The sequence below is a fragment of the Orbicella franksi genome, chromosome 2, assembly GCF_964199315.1.
Source record: "Orbicella franksi chromosome 2, jaOrbFran1.1, whole genome shotgun sequence".
In the NCBI taxonomy this organism is placed as follows: domain Eukaryota; kingdom Metazoa; phylum Cnidaria; class Anthozoa; order Scleractinia; family Merulinidae; genus Orbicella; species Orbicella franksi.
The window spans coordinates 21096683-21120599 of record NC_138146.1 but is presented as its reverse complement, the minus strand read 5'-3'; the positions used below and the strand labels follow the sequence as shown (position 1 = coordinate 21120599).

Here is a 23917-nt window from a genome sequence, read left to right as displayed (position 1 = left end):
ATTAACAAAAGATCTCCTACTAGATTCTTTTACTTGTGTCTTCCAATATACAATGATAGCCGCCACGCCTTTATCATTTGAATCTCTCAGGATTGGTTGATAACCATCAATTAAGTGAAAAGCAGTTTGCTGGAAAAGATTTCTCTTCTAACTACATGTAATCAGACGAATGCGAGCGCAATTTTAATTGGATTTACACTACGAGTGATATTTGAAATGTCTCTTAAAATTACACGAGCCTTTTGGCGAGAGTAATTTGAAAGAATTTTCAAATATCACAATTAGTGAAAATCCTTAATTGCTCGAGCTTTCATATGATTACTCGTTTATTATATGACTGGGAAAATTACGAACTCGCGCCAAGTAGCTTGCACTGCAGTGCAAATTAAAATTAACGACTAATTTGCCTGCTCTCGGCCAATCACAATAAAGTAATTTTTTCGGTCGTATAATACAAATATCAGAAGTACTTAACAGAGTGAAAGATTTTAACATACGTATACTAGTATAAAGAAATAAAACAGAGCACACAAGTAAGTATTAATCTGTTTATTTGATTCAGTTAAAAATCTATGTTCTTTATTGACCTCCCCAATCCAGTTTTAGGAGATAGTCTACGAGAGCGCTGCTCTACTGTTTCCAGTATTCGTCTCAACAACTACTGCTAGCACTGGACAAAATAATCGTTAGACGGGAATAGAGATCCCTAAATAGTAAATACTTGCGCCAAATCGTGGACACATTTAATAGTAGGCATATTAAGAAAACAGACCTCCATCTTTCGGGGCACTTAATAGAGAACAGGCCTGTTATCTTAAGCTTACAGAAAACAAAGTAAGAAGGATGTTTTCTTCGTTATTAAAAGCAAAAATTTTGGACTTGCTGTCTCGGGCTTTTACGTGAGAAATAAAATTATCTTCAAATTGAAGAAAAAAACCCGGCAGTAAGTTCACCAAGGTTGAGAAACACCGAAATGATGAACGTAAGACATACCTACACATGCCAGTTAAGAACAGGATACACTAAGACTGGTTATGTGTGCTTATAACCTGCCGGTTAGTGACATGCGCAAAGCGACGAAACTCACCACCCTTCAATTATATCGCAGCACTTACACCTCTAAAAGTGAAAGGAAAATCTTCCACGGAATAGAGAGAAAGAAATTATGAAAATGTAGGAACAAAACGAATCAGCAAGGTACAGTCGAAGCTCTATGAACGTACGAGAAAATCACAATGAAACAAAATCATAAATAGCGAAAACTTAAATTTTAGTGAAAATTCCCTCTGTCTATCATACAATCAATAACTTTGCGAAAATGTTCTTTTGAGTCTTGGCTCAAATGTATGTAATCAATCAAATGGCGGGTAGTTTAGACTTCTACACAGATTTTTCTATCGACTTGTAGTTGGAAAGGATGGGATTGCCTTACGAATGAAAAATAATGTTCACGCAGGGGGAGAAGAAATTCATTCAATATTTTAGAACGCCCCAACAAATCAGAGCTCAGATATCATCTGTTTAGCCAATCAGCTGATTCCCCACTATCTTTACCGCGTGCGAGTTTCTCTCGTGTATTCTGATTGGCTTACTGCCCCATTATATAATGTAATTAAGTATCCAGACTTACAGCTAAGCATTAATCCATATATTTTCCTATCTTTTAACTATCATTAGCGTTACCTTTGTAATTCCCCAAACCCCGAGCTCAATATAGAAATTTACACCCTCCGTGCTTGATTTCTCAATTGCATACTACTTATAAATAACTGCTGAAAAAGGCAGTCAGTGGAGCGAATACCCGAACAGTTTCCGAATCTCAATAGCCAATAAAACTCAATTTGGAATTTGCGAGTACACCGAATTTCAACCTCGATCCGAGGCTCTCTCTTCTCTGCCTCCCTGAGGCAAAGGAGAAAGAGAGCCTGAGAACGAGGTTGACCGAATGTTATCCTGCAGGTTACGTCATGTTGCCTAGCAACGTCTGCGACAAAAACCGCTGAATGAAGGCGCGCGGGATACCGAACGATAGGTACTTGCTCCTCAGCCAAACGCACAGGTCCTTTCCCAGTCGTTATTTATTTATGTTCTATACTTTTTGACATCTGTGTTAGTTTTCTAAGCAATTAGCCAATACAACGATCAACAATTTGTTAGCTACTTTGATTTCTCCGCCTTCCCGGGTAAACTGGGTTCTGAGTTAGCCACCGGTCATGATATCGCTTGGTTTCAATTGACTGTAAAATCCACAATCATACAGAATAGAAACTGTACAAGAACTACAAAGCTCAGAACTAAACTTCCATGGATCCAGATGATGATTTACTTGATATATTGTCCTCTGGAGTTTTCTCTCCATCTACCTGAATCTCCCCAGGCTCTTCTTCTGATTCCTTAGTCGGCGTTCCCGGAGAGACTGGGTAATCGGTCGAATTTCGCGCGTAAAACAACTGCTGTTCGCGTTCCTCACGCGCGAATTCCTCTTCAAGCGTCTAGTGAGAGAAGAGGAAATAGTAAATTTGACAAGGTAAGAAATATCACATTCTACTGACAAATGGCCTTGCATATGAAAGGAGTTTAATTTGCCTCAGGCGTCTCACAGAGGCACAGGGAAGCTCAGGGAAGCTCAGGGAAACTCAAATATGGTCAAGGTGTTTTTAGCCCTGACATTTTCCCATCTCATATGCATCTCTTAACCAGCAAAAATACGTTTAGTACCCGTGATTTCCCCAAATCTCGTTTGCAGATTGGTATTTTACCTACTTTTGTCTTGCAAATCTCAGACACACGAAATAAGTTGAAGCACGAGACTCGCCATGCGTGGGTGCCTTACCTTCTTTCTTGGTGCAAGTTCGGCTTTCCAGGCCTCTAACTGCGTTTGATGTTTCTCGTCTCGTTCTTTTAACTTCGTCGTCTCGCTTTCCATTAACATATGGCGCTTTTCGTTCTACCAAACGAAACATAAACAACCTCACAAATAATGATAATGACAATGACAATGACAATGACAATGACAATGACAATGACAATGACAATGACAATGACAATGACAATGACAATGACAATGACAATGACAATGACAATGACAATGACAATGACAATGACAATGACAATGATAATAAGTACGCAAATTCTGTATGGATATGTTCAAATGCGCATTAAAACTCAAATTATCTAAAACTAAAAGTCACAAGCCCTAAAATTACAGTTAGAGCTAAATAATCTAAATCACAAAAGTGGTGGTTATCAAAGCGGGGAAAAATAAATAAAATAATATAAAATTAAATTAAATTAAAAGCTAAAATTCTCATATATTTACAAAGTTAATCGGATTTTATGAAAACGCTTTACAATAAAGTATATCTTAAGTTTGCTTTTAAAGCCGGGAACAGTGTCCTCAGACCTGATGTCCAGGAGAAGAGTATTCCAAAGCTTTGGCACGACATATGTGAAGGAGCGATCACCAAGAGTTACCTTAGATAATGACCTAGGGCAACTAAGAAGGAAGCTGTCATGAGAGCTCCTTAGATCATACCGTGAAGGTGATTTAATAGCAATTAAATATAATATATAATTAGGTGCCAAACCTTTAAGAACCTTTTAAATGTAACTAAAAGAATTTTAAACTCAATTCGAAATTTCACTGCGAGCCAGTGCAAATTAAATAGGAGTGGTGTTATATGGCAATATCTACTTTGCTGGGAATATCTACTGTCTGGCGACTGCATTCTGTATTCTCAGTAGCTTATTTAGACGTTAGTCAGGAAGAGCATACGAAAGGCTGTTGCAATAGTCAATCCTAGCGGGCAGAAAAGCATGCACAAGAGTCTCAATGCACCGCCTTGAGAGATATTTCTGTAAACGCCACAGTTTGTTCGCTTTTAGTCTCTGAGTGGTCGTCATTCACCTGAGCGCAAATGCACCACAACTGCATAAAACAGAGAAAAGTAACAGAGTTATGAGCAACTGACCTGTAGTTGTTGTAACTCCTTGAGGGCCGATTCAGAGGAGATGCGAAGCTCCTCAGCCTCCATTTCCTGACGGAACAGCATTTTCTCGAACTCTGTACGAGCTCTTTTACGTTCCATCAGTTCAAACTGAAAAACAAAAGTTAAATTCTTGAACACCACAGTAACACCAAAAACACGAACGTTTTCACGTCTTAGTGCTCCAAATAAAACACAGTTTTTCTTTTCTTTTTTTTTTTTTGAATATTATTTTTTTCAAAAGAAAATCGCTGATGATTTGGACCTTTCAGCGATTATCCGTTTTTGTTTTCCAAAAGGGTGTGATGGTATCCAGAACTAAGAAGTGTTTGGTCCGCACTTTCGTTTTTGAATCGTTTATGCTGTCCACACGAAAACAGGCAATAAGCGGGTGCGAATGAAGCATGGGCAGTATTCTTAAGCCAGCGTTACAGTGATCGTCGTGTTGTCAGCATTTTCGAATAGCACACTCGCTTTCGCCTGCACTGCAACAGGAAAACGGCGAAAGTATTCACTCTGGAGAGAGTTTTCAAACGCTCCGTGTTTGGCAAACACGGAGTAGTGGGAAACGCCTGATTAGTGTGGACGGAAGACGGAAACGCCTCAAATAGTACGTGTTTTTCAACCGTCAACGCATCAGTGTGGGCGGGGCCTTACTAGAGGACGTATGTTTTAAAACTTGAACGATACGTTAGCCCCACGTCTCAAGATCACGGTAAGTAGCAGTAATTATTCTCTGTGCTTTCCGTTTACTACTCCATTCGTCTTGGAGCCGGCGGTCCCAGGCAAAAATCATACGCAAAATCAGTTGTGGTAGCACGTGAAACCCACACCTCATATTAAATTAGTACTGAAGAACTCCCGAGAGTGAGCAGCCATGGTCAGCTGTCTCGTCCTTGCTGGGCACTGCCAGGCTCGCTTCCGCAGCAACTACTTTAGCCTCCTGCGCAGACGCTCTTTGGGTTCGTCACGCAATCTTCCTCGAGGGGGAGGAAGATTGCGTGACGAGCCCTAAGAATGTCTGCGCAGGAGGCTACATCTACTTTTGCTCCTTGATTTTTTTTGTTCAGTCTAACTCAAACCATCTATATTTATACTTCAGGTTAAAGCAACAACAACAAAAACCAAGTTTTTCAAGTTACCTCTTTCATCATTTCTCGTTCAATATCGACGGACATTCTCTTCTCTATCCTTAGTGATTTGCGGTATTGTTGTGTCTTGCTCTTGATTTCGTCCCTTTGTATCTTGGGGAGCCGTTTTTTCTCGATATCGTGACGTCTTTTCATTTCTTCTTCCTTAAGCTTGGTAAGACGAGTGTGCTGTTCTTCTTCCTGAAAGAAAATAACGACTCAACTTACAAAAGTGCAAATGCAGGAAATTAAAACACGACACGGCTCAAGGACAACCCGGTGCTAGTGTTTGCTGGAGCTTTTTCTTATCAAAGTATTTACTCTTAGCCAATCACAAATACCACAACGAACCAATCAGAACTCGAATCGACAACGTGAGACCGACGCCAAGCGCGGGAAAACGTCCAACTGGTCCCAAGCGCGCGAAAAAGTCCAACTGGTCCCATACGCCTGAAAACCTCCAACTGGTCCCAAGCGCGGGAAAACCACCAAATGGTTCCGAGTGCGGGAAACCCTCCGACTAGTTCCGTTGCGGGAAAACCCCCAAAGGGTCCCAAGCGCGGGATAACGCAACCAGTCACAAGGCTGTTGCCTGAGGAAATTTTTAAGGAGTCCTTTGGTCTTCTAACTTCAAAAATTAGGAGCCCAAGCCACTTTTTTAGGACCCCAGGATAAAATTTGCCATGGTCAATCCGGGGGGTTGGGGAGGTCGGGGAGGTTAGGGAAGACATGGGGTGGAGTGACTTGTAGAAATTTAGGGGAGGGGTCTGCGGGCAGAGATTTTCCATGACACTAATATGGTCTAATACCAATCAAATTTTCGAAATAAAGCGTTCAGCAAAGTGATCAGGTCATGACTGACAAAGAATACTATTTATGATCAAACAAATTCAATAATTGGTGTATCCATCAAAATAATACTTTTTCTAAGACATGAACTGTTCAGATAGCAAAATTCGCCGAAATAAGTCACGTTTTTAACCATCATGACAACTCTCTAGGCTGTCATGTAAATGCCGCGTCACGCAAAGGCTTAGAAATTCAAGCGTAGTGTATCACAAAACCAAAAACCCATTCGGAGTGAAAATTTGTATGAATATTAGTTTTCAGCTGCTCTTATACATCATTAAAGTAAAATCTCAGGAAGATCAATAGTTTTGTAGTTTGAATTTTAGTGATGTCACGTGAAAACCAGCTATAAGGGGTATAAGGATATAAGGGTATAAGGGTATAAGGGTATAAGGGTATAAGGGTATAAGGGGTATAAGGGGTATAAGGGGTATAAGGGGTATAAGGGTATAAGGGTATAAGGGTATAAGGGTATAAGGGGTATGAGGGGTATGAGGGGTATAAGGGGTATAAGGGTATAAAGGGTATAATGGGAATAATGGGAATAAGGGGTATAAGGGGTATAAGAGTATAAGGGTATGAGGGTATAAAGGGTATAATGGGAATAAGGGGTATAAGGGGTATAAGGGTATAAGGGGTATAAGGGGTATAAGGGGTATAAGGGTATAAGGGGTATAAGGGTATAAGGGTATAAGGGGTATAAGGGGTATAAGGGTGTAAGGGTGTAAGGGTATAAGGGGTATAAGGGGTATAAGGGTGTAAGTGTGTAAGGGTGTAAGGGTGTAAGGGTATAAGGGGTATAAGGGGTATAAGGGTGTAAGGGTGTAAGGGTATAAGGGGTATAAGGGGTATAAGGGTATAAGGGTATAAGGGGTATAAGGGGTATAAGGGGTATAAGGGTGTAAGGGTGTAAGGGTATAAGGGGTATAAGGGTGTAAGGGTGTAAGGGTATAAGGGGTATAAGGGGTATAAGGGGTGTAAGGGTGTAAGGGTGTAAGGGTGTAAGGGTGTAAGGGTGTAAGGGTGTAAGGGTGTAAGGGTGTAAGGGTGTAAGGGTGTAAGGGTGTAAGGGTGTAAGGGTGTAAGGGTGTAAGGGTGTAAGGGTGTAAGGGTGTAAGGGTGTAAGGGTGTAAGGGTGTAAGGGTATAAGGGGTATAAGGGGTATAAGGGTATAAAGGGTATAATGGGAATAAGGGGTATAAGGGGTATAAGGAGTATAAGGGGTATAATGGGAATAAGGGGTATAAGGGGTATAAGGAGTATAAGGGGTATAAGGGTATAAGGGTATAAGGGTGTAAGGGGTATAAGGGTATAACTGTCAAGTTATGACTGGTTTCTGTTTTAATCTGGAACTTGTCACAATATTGTGGCATGAAGACAATAAGGGCATTTGTGTTCTCAATGAATGGGGTGCTGGTCTATCGCAGGTTGTCCTCAGCATTTGTCACGTTGCCCTGTGACATTTCGCTAGGACCCATTTAGACACCAGGGGCCCGTTTCTCGAAGGTCTCGAAAAGTTTTCGCACCCGGAAAGCCGAAGCAAAATCTCAAACCTTATGATTACACAGCTGTTTCATTCGCGTATTGTTAATATAAACAGAAGTTCCATTCCGTTGAAGAAGTTTCAGGCGGATACACCTCTCTTTAAATACCGATTAACTAAAAATGGCTTTTCGGGCCCGAAAGGTTTCCGGCCCCTTGGTTGAGAGAAACAATGTGAGAGTAAAGTGTCTTGCCCAAACACACAACACAATGACCACGGCCAGCACTCGAAACCAGATCGCGCAGTCCAAAATTCAATGTGTGTTACACATACAGGAATAGTCGCAATTACATTTTGCCTTACGACTGGTGGCAGTCAGTAATAAAGAGTAAGTACATTAACACTTTGGAAAATCATTCAAGACCTCTTCAGTAAGCCTAAATTGCTGTCTGTGTGCGTGGCAACACTGACCTTTTTATGTCTGTTCAGCATCTGTGATCTTTGTAAAAAGAAAGTCTCTTTGAGTTGTGTTCTGGCTAACTGGTGTCTCTCGTGTAGCTGCCGCTGTTCTATCTCCCACAGTTCTGCCTCGTGACCTGCAAACAAGCAAACAACATTCCCATTGCACATCGAAGTCTGATAACATGATTAAAGGCGCGATCTCTGTCACGGAACACACAGTCATTTTCTGAGAGTAATGTAGCACTTTAAGAGCGGTTTTCAATTGAGTGTCGAAAGTAATCAGCCAAGACTTTGGTCTTGGTTTTACTAATGTTTGAGATTGGCTAAGTAGCCTAATTGGTTAGTACAGTCGAACCTCTACTAACGGCAACCTCCCTACAACGGCCACCTCACTGCAACGACCCCTTTTTTTCGTCCCAGCGGACGGTCCAGACATTCACTCTAAAAAACGTATATTTTTTGTCAGCGCTAATAAAAACCTTGCATTAAGTTTAGCCACTCACCAAAGTTTCAGCCTCTGAGGTGCAGATTTTCCTTATGAAATTCGTCTCCAAAGAAGCCCAAAATTCGAACTTCGTTGCCGCCATTTTGAACAGTATTCAGCAGCCAGACTGCGTTTTCGTGACGTCATTCCGTCCAAGAGATTTTGTCCAAATGGTTCCGAAGGGCCTTTTCACTACCACTCTGGGTTATGGTTGCTCTTGAGCCATATTTTGAGCCAAACATGCTCCAAACTCCGAAATGATAGCATTGAAGATAGTGAAATGGATAATCGCGTGGAAAAAAATAGATTTTGCTGACCTTGAGAAGGATACTAAGTAAGTTGCAGGTTTTTCTCCTTTCCGCCAATTTCGAGTCGGACGGAATGACGTCACATAAACACGGCCTGGCTGCCAACACAGTTTCAAAATGGTGGCCTCCGACGTCGCTTCTTCAAGACGAATTTCTTCAGAATAGCGGGCACTTCAGAGATGAAACTTCGGTGAGTGGAAAAGCTTACTGTTTACTTGCTATAGGCGAAGACCAAAAAAGTAAGCTTTCTGGAGTGACCTCCTTTAACCTCTCTACAACAGCCACCTCTCCACAATGGCAACTGCCACTAAAGCGCGTCCTAAAGGTAGCCGTTGTAGAGAGGTTTGACTGTGATTGGTTTGGTTTTGGTTACTCAGCCAATCTCAAACCGTAGGAACACCATGATTGGCTTAAAAAAACTCGCGCCAGCCAATCACAATAGTAGCTCGCTTGCACACGTTTTCCCGCGTTTCGCGTCACATACATGTAATTGCTTCAAGCTTTGATTGGTTTATTGTATTGCCTGTGAGCGTTTTGATTGGCTGAAGTGATATTTCGGTTTTGGTTTTACGACAGTACATTGAAAACCACTCCAAACACCAAAGCAAGTAATAACAAGAATAAAATAAAGTTGAGGAGACGGACAAATCTAAATCTTTAAGCTCCTTTTAGTAACTAACAATTTCTGAAGAGAAACGTACCTCTCTTGAGGCTGTGTTTGGCCTTTAGGAACTGCATTTCTAGGTTGTACATCCGTTCACGGTGCAACTCAATCAGCTCTTTGCAAAATTTCTCAAACTCCACCCGCTGCATGGCTAAGAACTCATGTTCCTACCAAATAGATTGGACAACGATTAGAGCCTCGACAAGCGAGAGGGTCACTTGTCAACAACTACACTAAACACCCACACATAAGAACAAGTGGATTAAGGACATCAAGGCTGAAAGTTGGCCCATAAAGCACCATATACATATAAGAACCAATTCAGCCTAATAAATAATACATGTTCTTATATAAAAAGTAGGAGGATGCCAGAATAAGAGAGCACTCATGTTAAAGTAGTACGGTATTTTATTAGTAATAGTCTCTATTTATTTTTTTTTTATTTGAAATTTATTTTTTATTGTATTTCTACGTAATAAAACATTGCATGTTAATTATACCTCCAGTAATGTATAAATTATGGTATTTCTCAACCAAATTTTAAGAACATTTTAAGAACATTTTCAGGCTGATTTCTCACTAAGTGCTCAGTAAATAAGAACTTGATCAGCCTGAACCCCGAAATCATAGGCTCTTATATGTGAAAGTTTACTGTATTACGTGCAATTTTCGATATCAAATAGAGGGAAAATGAAGTCCAGTCAATTCTCCAATCGTTGGAAAATCTTTCTACAGTGTACTCGATGTACTCACAGCTTGCCGTTGTGAGACTTCCATCTCTTCTTTCTTCTTTCTCCAACTTTCTTTTCTTTGATTTCTTGGCATTTGATCCACCTAAAACACAACATAATCCTTTGTTTAGAAAAGCTACAGTTAGACTAGACTCAACCGCGCATGGCAAGTCTATGGACCTTTTTGACGATGTCACGCAATATCAACAATTTTTTGTATTTTTCACATAAACAAAAGTCAGCTCCAGAGATCAACTTAGCAAATATTCAAGAAGAGTACGCCAGGGGCCAAGCGTTGTCTGCTGGCATACATTTCGAAGTAAAATAGGCAGCTTTATGGTCTAATATTTCAAAGACTTTGCAACGGTTCTTATGAAACTTCGCATATGTACTAAGTTAGGCAGAACTGATAAATTTGAATGGAAAATCGGAAAAGCGTGACATCTTCAAAATGGTCCATTGACGTGAAGCTATTTGTCAAACCTCTTTCTTAGCAGACTTCTGTTCTTCTCTGAGGTTGTCCCTGAATCTCCTCAGTTCTTTCTCCTGTTGAGAATAATAATCACATTTTGATCGATCAGTTACACTGTCATTTCCGCTGATGACGCTTTCAATAGATCGTTTTCACTGTCACGCAATAAAAAAATAAATCGAAAACCATCCATTGGAAAAAGCTATGAAATTATGATGTTATAGAAGATAACTAAATAAGACACTTCTCCAAGTTTTAGGCCTGTGCGTTTCCCCAAACTTCAGATATTCGTCGAAATGTTTCGCAGATATTTACAGAGTCCAGTATGAAAACGCCATGTTGGTGTACCTTCGTGGTACACCAATATGGCGGACGGAAAATAGTGTAAACATCTGGAACTTATTTTGGCTATCTAGGCGACTGATTATCAGTACTGATCAAACAAGCATTTACAGAAGCACTTTTCCTAATGCTCTAACTTCTAAAAAGGCTCAAAATCATAAGATAAGTATATATTTTTCGACGAACTCGATCGTAGCCTTGTGTCACGAACCTCCATAGACCCGAAATTCAAAATGCTCTGGATTCCAAACGAAGCACGTTATTGAGCTGTAAAATTGTAAACAGATATAAATGTACCGCCTCTTATGCCTGATGAGGATAAAAACTTTGGTGGCTCTTTAGTTTTGGATTTTAGAAAGTGATGACGTCACGTGAAAAGCTGCAGCGAGGAGGAACAGCTACGAATGTAAATAATATGAATTGTTTTGTCACCAATGCTGCTACTAAATAGTAAGGCAAAAGCTTTACCGCTTTTACCGCAAAACTACACTCTTATTTTCTACTTACTTATTACTTCGTTATAAGAATTTTGTTTTTCCGACCCAGGCTGAATATTCTTATTTTTCGGCCGATATTAGGCTGAAAATATTCTTGAGAATATTCAAAGATTATAAGAATACAAAGTGGACTATGCCAATAAAATATCAGATCATCTACCCTATCACGACTTTGATGCCGCTGAAGTAACTTTGGAGCCAGACTGCTGGCAATACTGCCTGATGTGACACGCATGACGTTATTTTATTTTATTTTATTTTATTTAATTAAACAGAAGCGCTATTAGCATCGAAATACAGCTACTGCTGAGTTTGTTGTTTCTTGGCTAGTTTTGCCGTTAAGAGAAAGGACGAATTTTATACGGTTTAGTTAAAAACACATAATTGTACTGTATTTTCATATTTTCAACCCACAAAATTATATTCTTTTCAAAAGCCCAGCATCGGGTTTATTCTTAAAATTTCGCTAATTTCAGCCTCGATATTCTTATAAAATATATTCTAATCTTATAAAAACACAAAGATGTCATGCAGGGAAAAAAATTTCTGTCGAATCAAGTGTTCTGTGCTTACCTGATCTTGCTTCATCTTGCGTGACGAAGTGCGCAGATCAGCATTCTGCGCTAGTTCAAGTTTTTCAATTTCCTTCTTCTGATTCCTACTCGACGTGTCCAAATCTAACTCATACTTCTTATCCAAATCCTACAAAACAATAGTCACGTTAGCACTATTTGAGCTTCAAGACTACACTATGCTACTGACAAAATTAAACAAGCGCGACGAGTACTGTCACCCACATCAGGCCCATCTGCCAACTTCTTGGCAACTAAATAACTGGTGAGATCATGTTGGCTGCACAAGCGTGTCTGACCAAATAGACCGCGTCCTAAGACAGATTTGTTGAGCTCAGTGTCTTCACTGTCACAGTACGAAGGGACAACATATATCTCACAACATAGTAGGGGACTTAGTGCTCGGTGTTCAAAGTCTGCCTGAACGTGTGTATATAACAAGGTGAATCATTCAACGAACGTTACTTCACGATCTTTCAGAACATACCTGCAGCTCCTGTTCAAATCGTTGCTCCTGAGCGTCCCACTGCCGACGAATTTTGGCCATGAGCAGCATGCCTTGTTTCTGTTCCTCGCGCTGGAGAATCTTCATCTCGCGCAAATTGACTTTTCTAGAGAAGAGATAACACGACTTACTCGGCTTCTCATTGACAAAATAAGGTAAGTATCAAAGGCCAGGAAGTGGAGTCCTCTACGCTAACGTCTAAAATTAGAAAACAGCCCTAAGAAAATACGCGCGCTCATTGGTTAAAAATCGTGTTTCTATAACTCGATGGAAACAAAGTGAACAAGCTGTTTTTCTTTGTTTCGTCGCGGTGTTTTCTAAAAGAAATAGAAAACATGTTCTCCGTGTTTCTATCGAGTTATAGAAACACTCGTGAAAGTTTGGGAGAACTCGAAAAAGCTGTGGAAACACTCGCCTGCGGCTCGTGTTCCCACAGCATTTCTCGTTCTCTCAAACCTCCACTCGTGTTTCTATAACTCGATAGAAACACGGTACATGTTCTCTATTTCTTAAATAAAGTTATTTAGACAGTTATCAAAAACAAGGAAGTGCAGTCGGTCCTCTGCGCTAACATCTGAGTACGTGACTTAGACACTTATCAAAACAAGGAAGTAGAATCCTTCATGTTAAAATTAGTGTCTAACTAAGACGGAAGTCTTTTAGGCCAACATCTACTGAAAATACGTGACTTAAGCACTTATCAAAACAAGGAAGTCAAGTCCTTCAGGCTAAAGATTCGTGTCTAACTAAGACCGAAGTGGTGTGGGATAGCTGTCAGAACTTACCTCTGTTGCTGTTCTTTCATTTGAGCATTTCTGTAATCCTCCTGGCTCACATCCACCACTCGTGATGTCGTCTCCGTCACTATCTTGCCATCCTTTTCAAACTTACGAATCCTTTTCAGTGTTTTGAAATTTTTCTCCTCTGGGCCCTGTCGAGAGAGAAACCAGACAGACTGTAAGAGAAAAAGTAGTGTCTTTCAATAAGCCGTCCGATTCATGAATGTCTGATTTCTGTAGCCGCCTTGAAGCCTTTCGGGCTATCAATATTCTCCCTGAGGTTGCCTTAAATATCTGTTAAGATGTCACATTTACCGGTAACCAATAATGGCTCAGCTGACAAAGAAACTGAAGAACACTACACAAGGGCAACAGCCAGAGAAAAAAGTCACGACCGCTGCATTAGGCCTAACGCATCAATCAATTGACCAACTCCCCCAATTTGTTTCGTTTAAAAGACAGATGTCAAAGTCCCATGTACTTGAGGTTATCCAAAATGTCAGTGATCCTGAACTTTGGAATATAAAAAAGCGTTCAGCTGAACCTGTGAGAAGAGATAACGCAAGCTTAAGTGCAAAGCTTTGGTAGGAAGGGATTTACCCATCTCACTTAAGATTGACAAAGGATCAATTTTATGCAATAACAGAGGAACCGAAAAGCGAGGAAAGATCTACTAACATCAGTAGCTTCTTGTTTCTCTTCTGTGCCGCTGGATGGCTTTTTCTCCTTGCCAACTGCCTCTATCAACACATCACCGTTAGGTATTGCAGCCTTCTCGTTAACATCCAACTCCTCCTTATCTTCAGTTTTGTTTTCCTCCTCTGTTACGCCGTCAGTTCCTTCGATCTCGTCTTCTGTTTCTTTAGCCTCATCTTCTGTGGCTTTTTCTTCAGTTTCACCGGATTCTTCTCCTTCTTTCTTTTCTACGTCCTCTTGAACAGCAGTGGTTTTCTCCTCCTCGTGTTTTCCATCGTCCTCCCGTTTGTCTTGAGAAACCAGCGCTTCTTCCCCTTCAGCTGCCGGATGTGCTTGTTCGTCTTCTTCTAGGCTGTCTAAGATGTTGTCTAAACGTGCCGAATATTTATCTCTCTCTTGCTGAGTTTGTTTTTCTTTTCCTTCGGCCGAAACATCGTTCTCCTTAACAGCTGCCTCAGAAACTCCTTCCTCTGGTTCTGGCTCTGTTCTCGTCTCCTCGCCCACGTCCTTCCTCTTATCATCCATTTCTTCAACCTTCTGCTCAGTTTCTATCCTATTTTCTTCGGCTTCCTTCGTCTTATCTTCAGTCACTTCCTTCTCAATATCTTCTACCTCTATCTGCTTATTACTTTCCTCGGGTTTCTCTTCAGCTTTGTCGACGCTGACGAACAATTTCTGTCTTTTCTCTTCTTTCTTCTTTTCTTTTTCTTCTCTTTCTTCTGTCTTTTCTTCAACTTTGTCTTTCTTCTCTTCGGCTTCATCTATTATTGTCTCTTGGGCTTCATCGTTCTTTTCCTCCACTTCCTCTTTTTCTTCTTCAGCCCCATCTCTCTTCCCCTCAGCTTCCTCTTCCCTCTCTTGGACTTCCTCTTTTTCCTCTCCTGGCTTCTCCTTTTCCCCTTCTACATCCTCTGCCTTTTGTTGAACTTCGTCCTCCTTCGCTTCCTCTGAAACTTCTTCCTTCTCTACGGGTTCACCTTCCTTAGTTATTACTTCCACCTGTTTTTCCTGGTCGGTTTTTTCCTTTGTACCCCCTACTTCTTCTCCCTCTTCTTCTTTCTCCTTTTCCTCTGCTTCATCCTTACTCTCCTCTACATAATCCTTGATCTCCTCGTCACCTTCCTTTGTTTCTTCTTCTATTTCAATCTCTGTAGATTCTTCAAGCTCTTTCTCTCGCTCTTCTCCTTCTTTTTCAAAATCCTTGGAGCCTGTTTCACTACTCAGTTCCTCACTCTCGTTCAAAGACTCGGTGGACTCTGCAGCCTTTAGCTCGTCTTTACCTTTCTTCTGAAAAGACGAAAATAATACAAAAATCAAATCACAGTTTAGTAGAAAGTTCCTTAGTTATTTTAATGGTGGCAAGGTGAAACATGTTATGTCATGTGGTATTTTAACACCAAAAAAGCAACATATTTTGGCGTAAGGCAACTCGCTATTGACTGCAAGCCTTATATGGCTCGTTGATAAAAGTACTTTTACTAAAACTTGTCTCCGATAACATCTTTTAACATTAAGCTACTTGAAATGTTTATTCAAATGATAATCGGATTGCTATTCAGCAGGCAAAGCTCATTTTCTTCACAATGGGGCATCATAAATAACAGATCTGCTGACGCCTCATGAATTTATGTGGTTCATAACTGACAGTGCTTTATCTCCAGTTTAATTAAGTGACGTTTCTGTAGCTTATGGTTTCTCCCCTGTAGAGGATGCTGGTCCATCACAGGTAAACCACACTATTTTATCAGGCATCCTTACAATTTGCTAGACTGAGTCCCAGTTCTACATAATTCTGAATGGAGGGAGGGACTGTGAGGATATCCTGTCTAAGAACACGGCACAATGACGCCAGCACTGCCTTCAACCTGGATCTGCTGATCTGGAGTTCAACGTACTAATCATCAGGGTCACTCCCTCTCTCCTCTTGCTCTACAAACCTTTTAAGGTTTATCCAAAAAGGTTCAATGTGGTAATGCGGCATCTACTCTCCAGTTTGTAAGACAAGCCTTTGTTCAACAATGCATTAGAGCTAAAACAAACAAACAAACAAACGGCACCTCTTTATCTTCAGGAAGATCTTCAAATTCCTCAATCACAACAGCCTTGGCTTCATTGTAAAGTTCCTTCAGGGGTTTATTGTCAACAACGTCAGCAATAAAAGGATGCTGATAAAAAAAAGAAAAGAAAAAAGAGCTTGTGAGTTACATTACATGAACACTGCCATGAAGTGCCACTCATTTGACGCATTCCAGAAATGTGCACGGTACATTTGAAGCAGACAACATAAAATACAGAACTCAATTGCTTGTCCTTATTTTCCAATCAAAACACAATTATTGTTATTGTCTTGTCTATCTTAAGGTGGCTCCATAGGGTAATCATTTATGGTGTTGCGTGTGCAAGTGTTACGTCTTGAATGCTGTTTTTGCATTTGTTTTTACACCCAGTCCTCTCAAATGTATTACATGTGATAAGCAATGATTAAACAGTGTTTTACTATCATCTCTGTTTAAAGTTTGGATTTAAGTGTTGAATTATAAATGCCCAAACAAATGTGCTTTTTACTTTTTTTATGGCCTTATTTGTGATTTTCTTGAAATTCCTTCTCTGAATTTCCTTCACAGCACATCGCATCCTGGGGGTTACAAATTTTAAACGTGAAAAAAGCAGGGTTTGAGAAGGCAGTTTCATAGATTTTTTGATTTAACACTGCGAAAAACACTGGTCTTATAGATTTCCCTGAAAAATGAGGTCCAACTAAAGTAAAACATTCACTACCAGTCTACCAAATTTTACAGAATTTCACTGAAGGAAGAAAATTCACTGCCCGTTTTGCTTTTTGTGCTCATGTTGACATCATAAAATATCGAAAAACACTGACGTTTTCCTTTGAGTACGGGCAGATTACTTGAGCTTTCATCATCAGTGCATGTGTGATCTTAAAACTAAAGGGAGCCACCTTAAGGTGTTGTGTTTGTACAAGTTTTTTATTCCTTGTTAAGTCCCTTGCTCATTTTTGCATCATTATACTGTAACTAGTTAGTAACAGCATAATTTGCAACAATATCAACAATACCACATTACCATCTAAACATGCATCATCTACTCACTGTAATTAAATCAGCTGCGGAAGATCGCATTTCTGGAGACTTCACCACACAAAGAGAAAGAAAATCATGAAAGTCCTTGGACCTGGAAATATTAATCAAAGAATGGGAAACACTGACAGCAAACATAACACAATAAAAACTCTCTGATATAACAAATATTTGTTCAGTTAACACCATAGAAACATATGATCAACTTTGTTCTTTACAATGATATTGTGTTACAACGATAGTGAAAGATATCATTTATCTCACATTTATCTCTGTGGGCTTGAGATGTAGATTGCGATCTTTTGTTGTCCCAGAAAAGATTTATTCACCCTTTAAAGAAACTTGATTTTCGGATTGAACGTTTCCACCTCTCTGAAAATCTCAGCTCAACTTCCTACCTTGCTCAAAAACTCCCTTTAAGAATTTCCAATGACCTACCCAAGGGTGGATATAGATACTTCTTGGGATACACATCGAGAATTTACAGGGAAGTTAGAGACTCCACCAACAAACTTACCATCTGTTTCTAAACTGCAGCATAGGAGGGTCAGCTTTAGGTATTTTGAACAGCACTCTCATGGGGTGCATGTCATGGTAAGGGGGCTGCATCTCTGCCAGTTCTATGAGTGTAATGCCAGCAGACCAGATATCAGCCTGACAAAAAAAAAAGTAAAGGAAACTTAAGCAATTTTAATGATTACAAAAGGCAAAAGCTTGTGGGACACTACATGATTTCGTATGTTTGTTTCAGTGAATTTGATTCTTGGAAAAATCACACATAAATTTTATTACAGCCTGCAGAGAACAAACATAGCAATGCTTCAGGAGATTAACACTCTACAACTCCCCATTTTAAAAAGTCCTGCAATAAAATCACCAAACCTGATTCAATGAACGAGTCAACAGTTCACCATTTAAATTACTGACAGAGGTGGATACACTTAGCCTATTTCTGTGGAATTGCTGTTGAATGTAACTGTCCATATCTCACGTCTCATATCACAAATATTGAAGATTTTTATTGTTCATCCCAGTGATCTTGCACAATATCATAATCATACAGATTGGTGCACCTGGTCTGTGCAATAAAGTGTCCTAGCTAGACCTGTTGAGACCAACTTCCTTTTTTGCACCTAGGCCAGAAAAGACCAGGTTTTCCCAGCTTAGGGCAGTAAAAAGACAACACTGTCAGAAAGTTTGTTTATAAAGCATATTTATTATTTTTAACATTACCTTGTAATCGTACGGATCATCCTTGCAGGTCTCTGTCACAATAACCTCTGGAGCCATCCTAAAGAACAACAAATTTATTTTGGAAATCAAGAGTCCAAGGTCTTGAAACAAAGCAGGGAATCTCTAAAGAAATGTTACCCTGAAGATTTACCACAAATGCATAACATAATATTACGATGATTCCAGCAGCTAATTATGAGCTCCTGATAAAACTCACCAGTAAGGTGTTCCAATGAAAGTTGTTCTTCTTTGTATTGTTTTCTTGTTCTTAGCAGAAACACCAAAGTCAGCTGAAAAATAAAGTGAACTGTATCAAAAACAAATTCCTTGCTACCATGATCATCTTTTAACCAACTGGAGATTTACAATATAAATATTAAGTTCAAGTTGTAAGTGTGCCTTTTTGCAAATTCTTAGAAATCTCTGTTGAGAAAATAAAAACTGCTGTTGTTTGACGAGAGAGGGAACTTGTATCTGTTTTCCTTCTCAAACATTAGGGATACTCAGCAGCACTTTGATGATTATTTTAAGTTGATACTCTACCAAGTTTAATGTTCCCATCATTTGTGAGGAGCAAGTTTCCAGCCTTTAAATCTCTGTGGATCACCTTGTGAGTATGAAGAAAATGGAGGCACTAAAATCAAGAAAAAAAAATCATTTAATATACAGTAACCCATCTGATTCCAGCAATATCAGTGTAAAATGTGGGCTTTGTAAAAATAATTCACTAAAATTAATACTGCAATTCAATAAAGTAACAACAGCTACAATGTAGTGTAGCAAATCACAAACAAAAGTACCTCAAACATTTGTTTACAAACTATCTTGATCTGCTCTTCAGTAAGACCTCGTTCAAGTTCTATATAATCACAAAATAAAAGAAATTAGTCCTGTATGTAACATGTACTGCTAAACCCCTCATAAACTAGACAGTCCAATGCTATTTGTGGGTCTGATCTATTATTGACATGCACTCATCATCATCATCATCATTAAAATCATCATCATCATCATCATCACCAACTAACTAATGAATGACTGTGGCTTATCAGGAGTAAGGTTCTAAGTAAATCCTTATCCCCTAGGGTTAAAGTGGTCCACAATGCCAGATCTTCTCCCAGTTTTGCGGAATGCCACTCTTTTGGTGACAGGAATTTTTTTCCAGCTTTATGCACGTTTGCAGCAAACAAGCACCTGATATTTCCTTATTCTGTAGTGTATAGCAAATGGCAAATTATACTTTTTAAGAAGTACCGTGCACCTTTCTTAACTTGACTAAAACCCCTGTTAAGGTTTCAAATATTATACACAAGAGTGTGATCAGAAGGCACTCGACACAAAGACAAAAATGTTCCCAGAGATTCAAAGACTTTTTGGTGATTTTCTTGACATTTTCACTACTGTCCTCACTGTCCTCACTGGAAATATTGTCTCAGCTTACTACAGTACAAAGTAGAACTTTACCAAAAGCAAGCTTACCTAATATTAAGTCATCTAAGGCTCCACCAGAACAAAATTCCAACATCATCTAAAAAGGAAAATTTAATCAGTCTTTCCATAATCGTTGTCAATTCCATTACATCACAAACCTTGTCAATGGATAACCACACACTGCCAATGTGGAAAACAGTAAGCAATGTATGATTCATGAACTGTTATATTATGGATGTCTGGAATTACTGTTACTGTAGTTTCTCAGTGTCTCAAGTCCTTTTGGAACTTAGGACTAAACAGTGTTGGACCAGCTCACTACACAAAGGGTAAAGTGGTAAGCCAAGCCAAAGTTTACCTCTGTTTCTGTAGTTTGAAGCATGAAGTGGCTAGCAATACATGGCAACACCTCCTGGATGGAGGTCATTACACCTGTACTGTGCCATGTTGTGATACAATATGCAGCACCTATTTGCCGCACTTAATGATAGTGAGGTTTTAGGAGATGGTCAGCTTTATTTCTTTTCCACAAATGCAAGACTTCTGTAGCCCCACAAAAGAAATCAAGACTCCAAAACAATGTTGCAAAGAATATGGTGAGACAAGTGATATTTGACTAAATTTCTCAATATATGTATTTTTTAAGGACCATTTGCCACCTTTCGTATCTACACTGTTGGGTGAGGAAAAATGCTGTGATAGTAAGGGGATCAGGCCAGGCCAACACAACCCTCATAAATTTGGAAATCTCAATGTTAGAAAGCATGCACTAAAAGCCATACAGTCAAACTTTCTTTAACCTGGGGACACCCTAGGGGCCAGAAAAAGTGTCTGCTTAAGAGGTGTCCACTTATGGGAAGTTACTATTAAGGGGATTAAGGAAGATGTTGGTAAGCAGGGGTACAACTGTACTTCTACAATCTAAAACTTGATAGTAACACAGAACTGAATAGCACTGATTGCTTTACTTAATAATGGGGTGGGTGAAGAGAATTTACATTTTGATAATCACTAATAGACTGAGTGATTTTCCATTCTTTTTCACACAATGGTTGTGGTTTCTCACAGAGGTTAGGGAGAGCATGAAAAAGCTTTGGAAACACTGATCCATGGCTCATGATCCTACAGTATTTCCTGTTCTGCCAAACTTCCCCTAGCATTGTTATAACTGAACAAAAAAACACAGAAAATGTTTCCTATTCTCAATAACAAACATTTTGATAGCAAGCTATAAGATGTGGTGCTACACTGTTCATAGAAAGCATGCAATATGATATATTGAGGTCTGAAGGTTACTGTTAATCACAGTACATGTATCTTGAACACTTACCCATAATTTATTTTCATGGTAGTAAGCTTCATACATTCCCACAACATGTTTGTGTTTGCACTCACTCAGAATGTCTATTTCTACCATAAAATCATCCAGCTCACTTTCATCCTTAACATCAATGATTTTAGCAGCTGCCAGAACACCATCTGTCTTGCGTTCCGCCTAAGAATATTCCATGCAAAACAGTTCAGATTAGTGCCTGTATTGCAAATAGATTATTAAACACCAGCCATCTGATCATTGCTGATATAGAATTTTCTAATGTGCCAGTCTCATGGGCACATCAATAAACATGCCCAGTCCCAAAAGTCTTTCAAGAGTGCTTTGCATCAGTTTGGACTAATGAATAAGAATTCAAAACTTTTTGCCCCCTCCTACAATGATCTCTCAAAAACATCAGTTGATTCCATATTTCTACTTCTCCTTGGATGGGTTGCTGGTCTATTATAAGGGTTACTCAGCATTTTACTTGCTAGCCATCAACATTTTACACAACTGGGTAAAGGGAGGGACTGAGAGTCAGAGTTAAGTCTCTTGCTCAATCCAGAGTCCAAATCACAAACTGTTAGGCCAGCGTGCCTACCATATCAAGGTAATGAAGCACTACATTCAATTTTTAAACCATGCATTATTTTGAGAAAGCCATAATATATAGACTTAGTCAAGCCTAAATATGGAGCTCCTGATTGCAATGAGCTAACCTGGCTTGAACCAGTGATCTAATTGAAAGCCAGTGCCTGGGCAGTGGTCAACTTCAAAAAAAACATGTGATCTTGATGTGCTTTAAACCTGAGCTTGCGATATGATCACGCAATAATGGTCAGCAGATACCTTGTTTTGACAGGTGTCAATTGACCATAACATGGACGCCCAATATCAAAGATGTATGTTGTAAACCAGGGCTTCATTTGCGACTGATGAAGGGGTTTTTCCCAAAACGTCTCAAAAAAATACCATTTAGCACTTTTTGTTAACTTAAACGGAAGTAATATAACTTAAACTGAAGTAATTTAATTCAAAGTGCTACACAGCAACAACTTGTTTTTATTTCTAAATGTAAACCAGGGCTGCATACCTCAGTCGACCTATCAGCTGGAGAATGACCCCTATGTTGCCTGACAACATTGTCACTGTAGGGCACACGTACTCATGATACATGCTGCTAACAATATTGACGATGAAAAAGGTATTGCATGGATTGGATTTCTATTTCTATGCATGCATGTGGTTCTAGATCCATTCCTATAGTTATGGTGCTATGTAATTAATATACTTTTTGCACAAAAAAACACAACAAATTTGGCAGTAAGTCTAGCAATTTACATATTTCCATTTTCTAACAACAGTGTTTGCTCCAGGCACTTCAATTTAAAATTTGATCATGAATTGGGTAACATCTGTTGCTTATTTTGACTTCCTTATCTTTGCAAACAAAAATAAATTTATTTTTTCCTTTTAAATTCCAATTCTGTAATACAATAATGCTTTGCTTGGTAGAACGAAAATGACTTTAAAAAATCAGGTTGTCATGAATGTTTACTGCTCTGATTTTGTTCATTCAGCTCAAGGAAACAAGTTACATGTATGACCAGAAAACTGCACTTAACATAAGCAGAGCAAATCCAATTGCAACAAAATCATACTCTTCCCTTCTGGAGGAAATAAACACCAACAAATGTGCTCTGCACAAAGATTTCGCTTTGTTTTGTTATTTTTCTGTTTCTCGTTCAAGTATTCTACTTGAGCTGCTCTTCAAATAAACCCATAAATATCATTTTATGCATGAATATTAAATACAACCGTCGGTGGTCAATTCTTGTGATGTTACACTTCACTGAACTCACAGCTGAAAGCAATAATTACTTTTATTTGTGTTGTTAGTTTGTGTAAATAACCAACAACGTCTATTTCAAATCGAAACTAATCATCTGAATTCAAGAATGGAAAGTATTCTATACGAAATATATTGAATAGGAGTGGTGGCTCGGTATCTCTGCAAACTTGATTTGAACGAGGTCTGTAAACCCAATAACTGATCTGTATTACTAAAACTTGACCAACGTCCAGCAACTCAAAACACTAATTTAACATCGTGTATGTTTGAACAACTTTGCATAAAACATGATCAAAGACACACAAAATGTCTGATTTCACCGTGACAAATTTCTATCACTGTCAAGATACTAAACCTACAGGTATTAAGAATGAATATGAAATCCTTAAATATTTTCTACAAAAACTGGAGCAAAAACTAACTTTAACTGGGAAAATCTACAAACGTTTTTTCGTCAAATGCTTCCCTACTCCACCGCTATCTGAGTTAACAACGGAAATATTTTAAAAACTCTCCAATGTATTGTACCGTAATATTGTATCCTGGAAGCTACAAGCTGTATCAAGCAAACTCAAACAGGATATTAAGCTTCAAGCTCACTTATAGCCGGCATCTCAAGCTCAGCAAGCTTTAAGATTAATAGTTAATATGCATTTTAATCTTACCTTATAAACCTTTCCAAAACTACCATCTCCTAATTCGCCAACAAGACTCCAAATAGTATTAGGGTCTACTCCACGAATAATGTAGGAAAACTCCTTCTTTTTCTTGACTTTCATGAAGGGGAATAGTTGTTTCAAGAACGAAGACATCTTGGATTCTCAGCATATGCAGCTACCACAAAGTTGTACAATTACAAGACTTGCATTGAACTTGACAGACTTTCACAGCTACGCACCTGAATAACCTTTCTTTAAGCGGTCTATGCTGGTTTAAGCCAAGCATAAATATTCAGCTAGTTCTCGTTCACAAACAGACGCTGATTTTCACATCAATTTCCCTCGTAAACTCTTTCCTCCTCCCGGCCA

At 39.2% G+C, this 23917-nt stretch overlaps 1 protein-coding gene across 3 annotated transcripts; it reads right to left on the bottom strand.

The window, feature by feature from the left end:
* Window positions 1-539: 539 nt before the first annotated feature.
* On the bottom strand, window positions 540-23917 carry LOC145478606 (uncharacterized). Of its 3 annotated transcripts, none has more exons than XM_081456693.1 (22): window positions 23555-23887; window positions 21053-21217; window positions 19771-19819; window positions 19092-19150; window positions 18835-18925; window positions 18509-18581; window positions 18292-18349; window positions 17576-17712; window positions 17071-17152; window positions 16018-16125; window positions 13943-15244; window positions 13271-13416; window positions 12468-12591; window positions 11982-12110; window positions 10581-10643; window positions 10120-10200; window positions 9404-9533; window positions 7920-8044; window positions 5129-5317; window positions 3972-4097; window positions 2834-2947; window positions 540-2492 (listed from the first exon to the last, which is right to left on the bottom strand). In XM_081456693.1, exons 1-22 carry the CDS (start codon window positions 23699-23701, stop codon window positions 2295-2297), a joined length of 3696 nt encoding a protein of 1231 aa, XP_081312819.1. In that variant the 5' UTR covers window positions 23702-23887; the 3' UTR covers window positions 540-2294. The 3 variants fall into 3 exon arrangements, with proteins under 3 accessions (XP_081312819.1, XP_081312820.1, XP_081312818.1); XM_081456694.1 differs by having other exon boundaries at window positions 541-2492; window positions 13943-15247; window positions 23788-23917; XM_081456692.1 differs by having other exon boundaries at window positions 541-2492; window positions 13943-15247; window positions 23555-23885.

What these genes read in the sequence shown, in the direction of transcription:
- LOC145478606 (XM_081456692.1), bottom strand. Translation starts at nt 23,701, where the DNA reads ATGTCTTCGTTCTTGAAACAACTATTCCCCTTCATGAAAGTCAAGAAA. An exon ending in CCGCAGCTGATTTAATTACA is followed by an intron (nt 16,126 to 17,070) that starts GTGAGTAGATGA and finishes TTTTTTTATCAG; the next exon opens with CATCCTTTTATTGCTGACGT. An exon ending in AGAAACAAGAAGCTACTGAT is followed by an intron (nt 13,417 to 13,942) that starts GTTAGTAGATCT and finishes CTCTCTCGACAG; the next exon opens with GGCCCAGAGGAGAAAAATTT.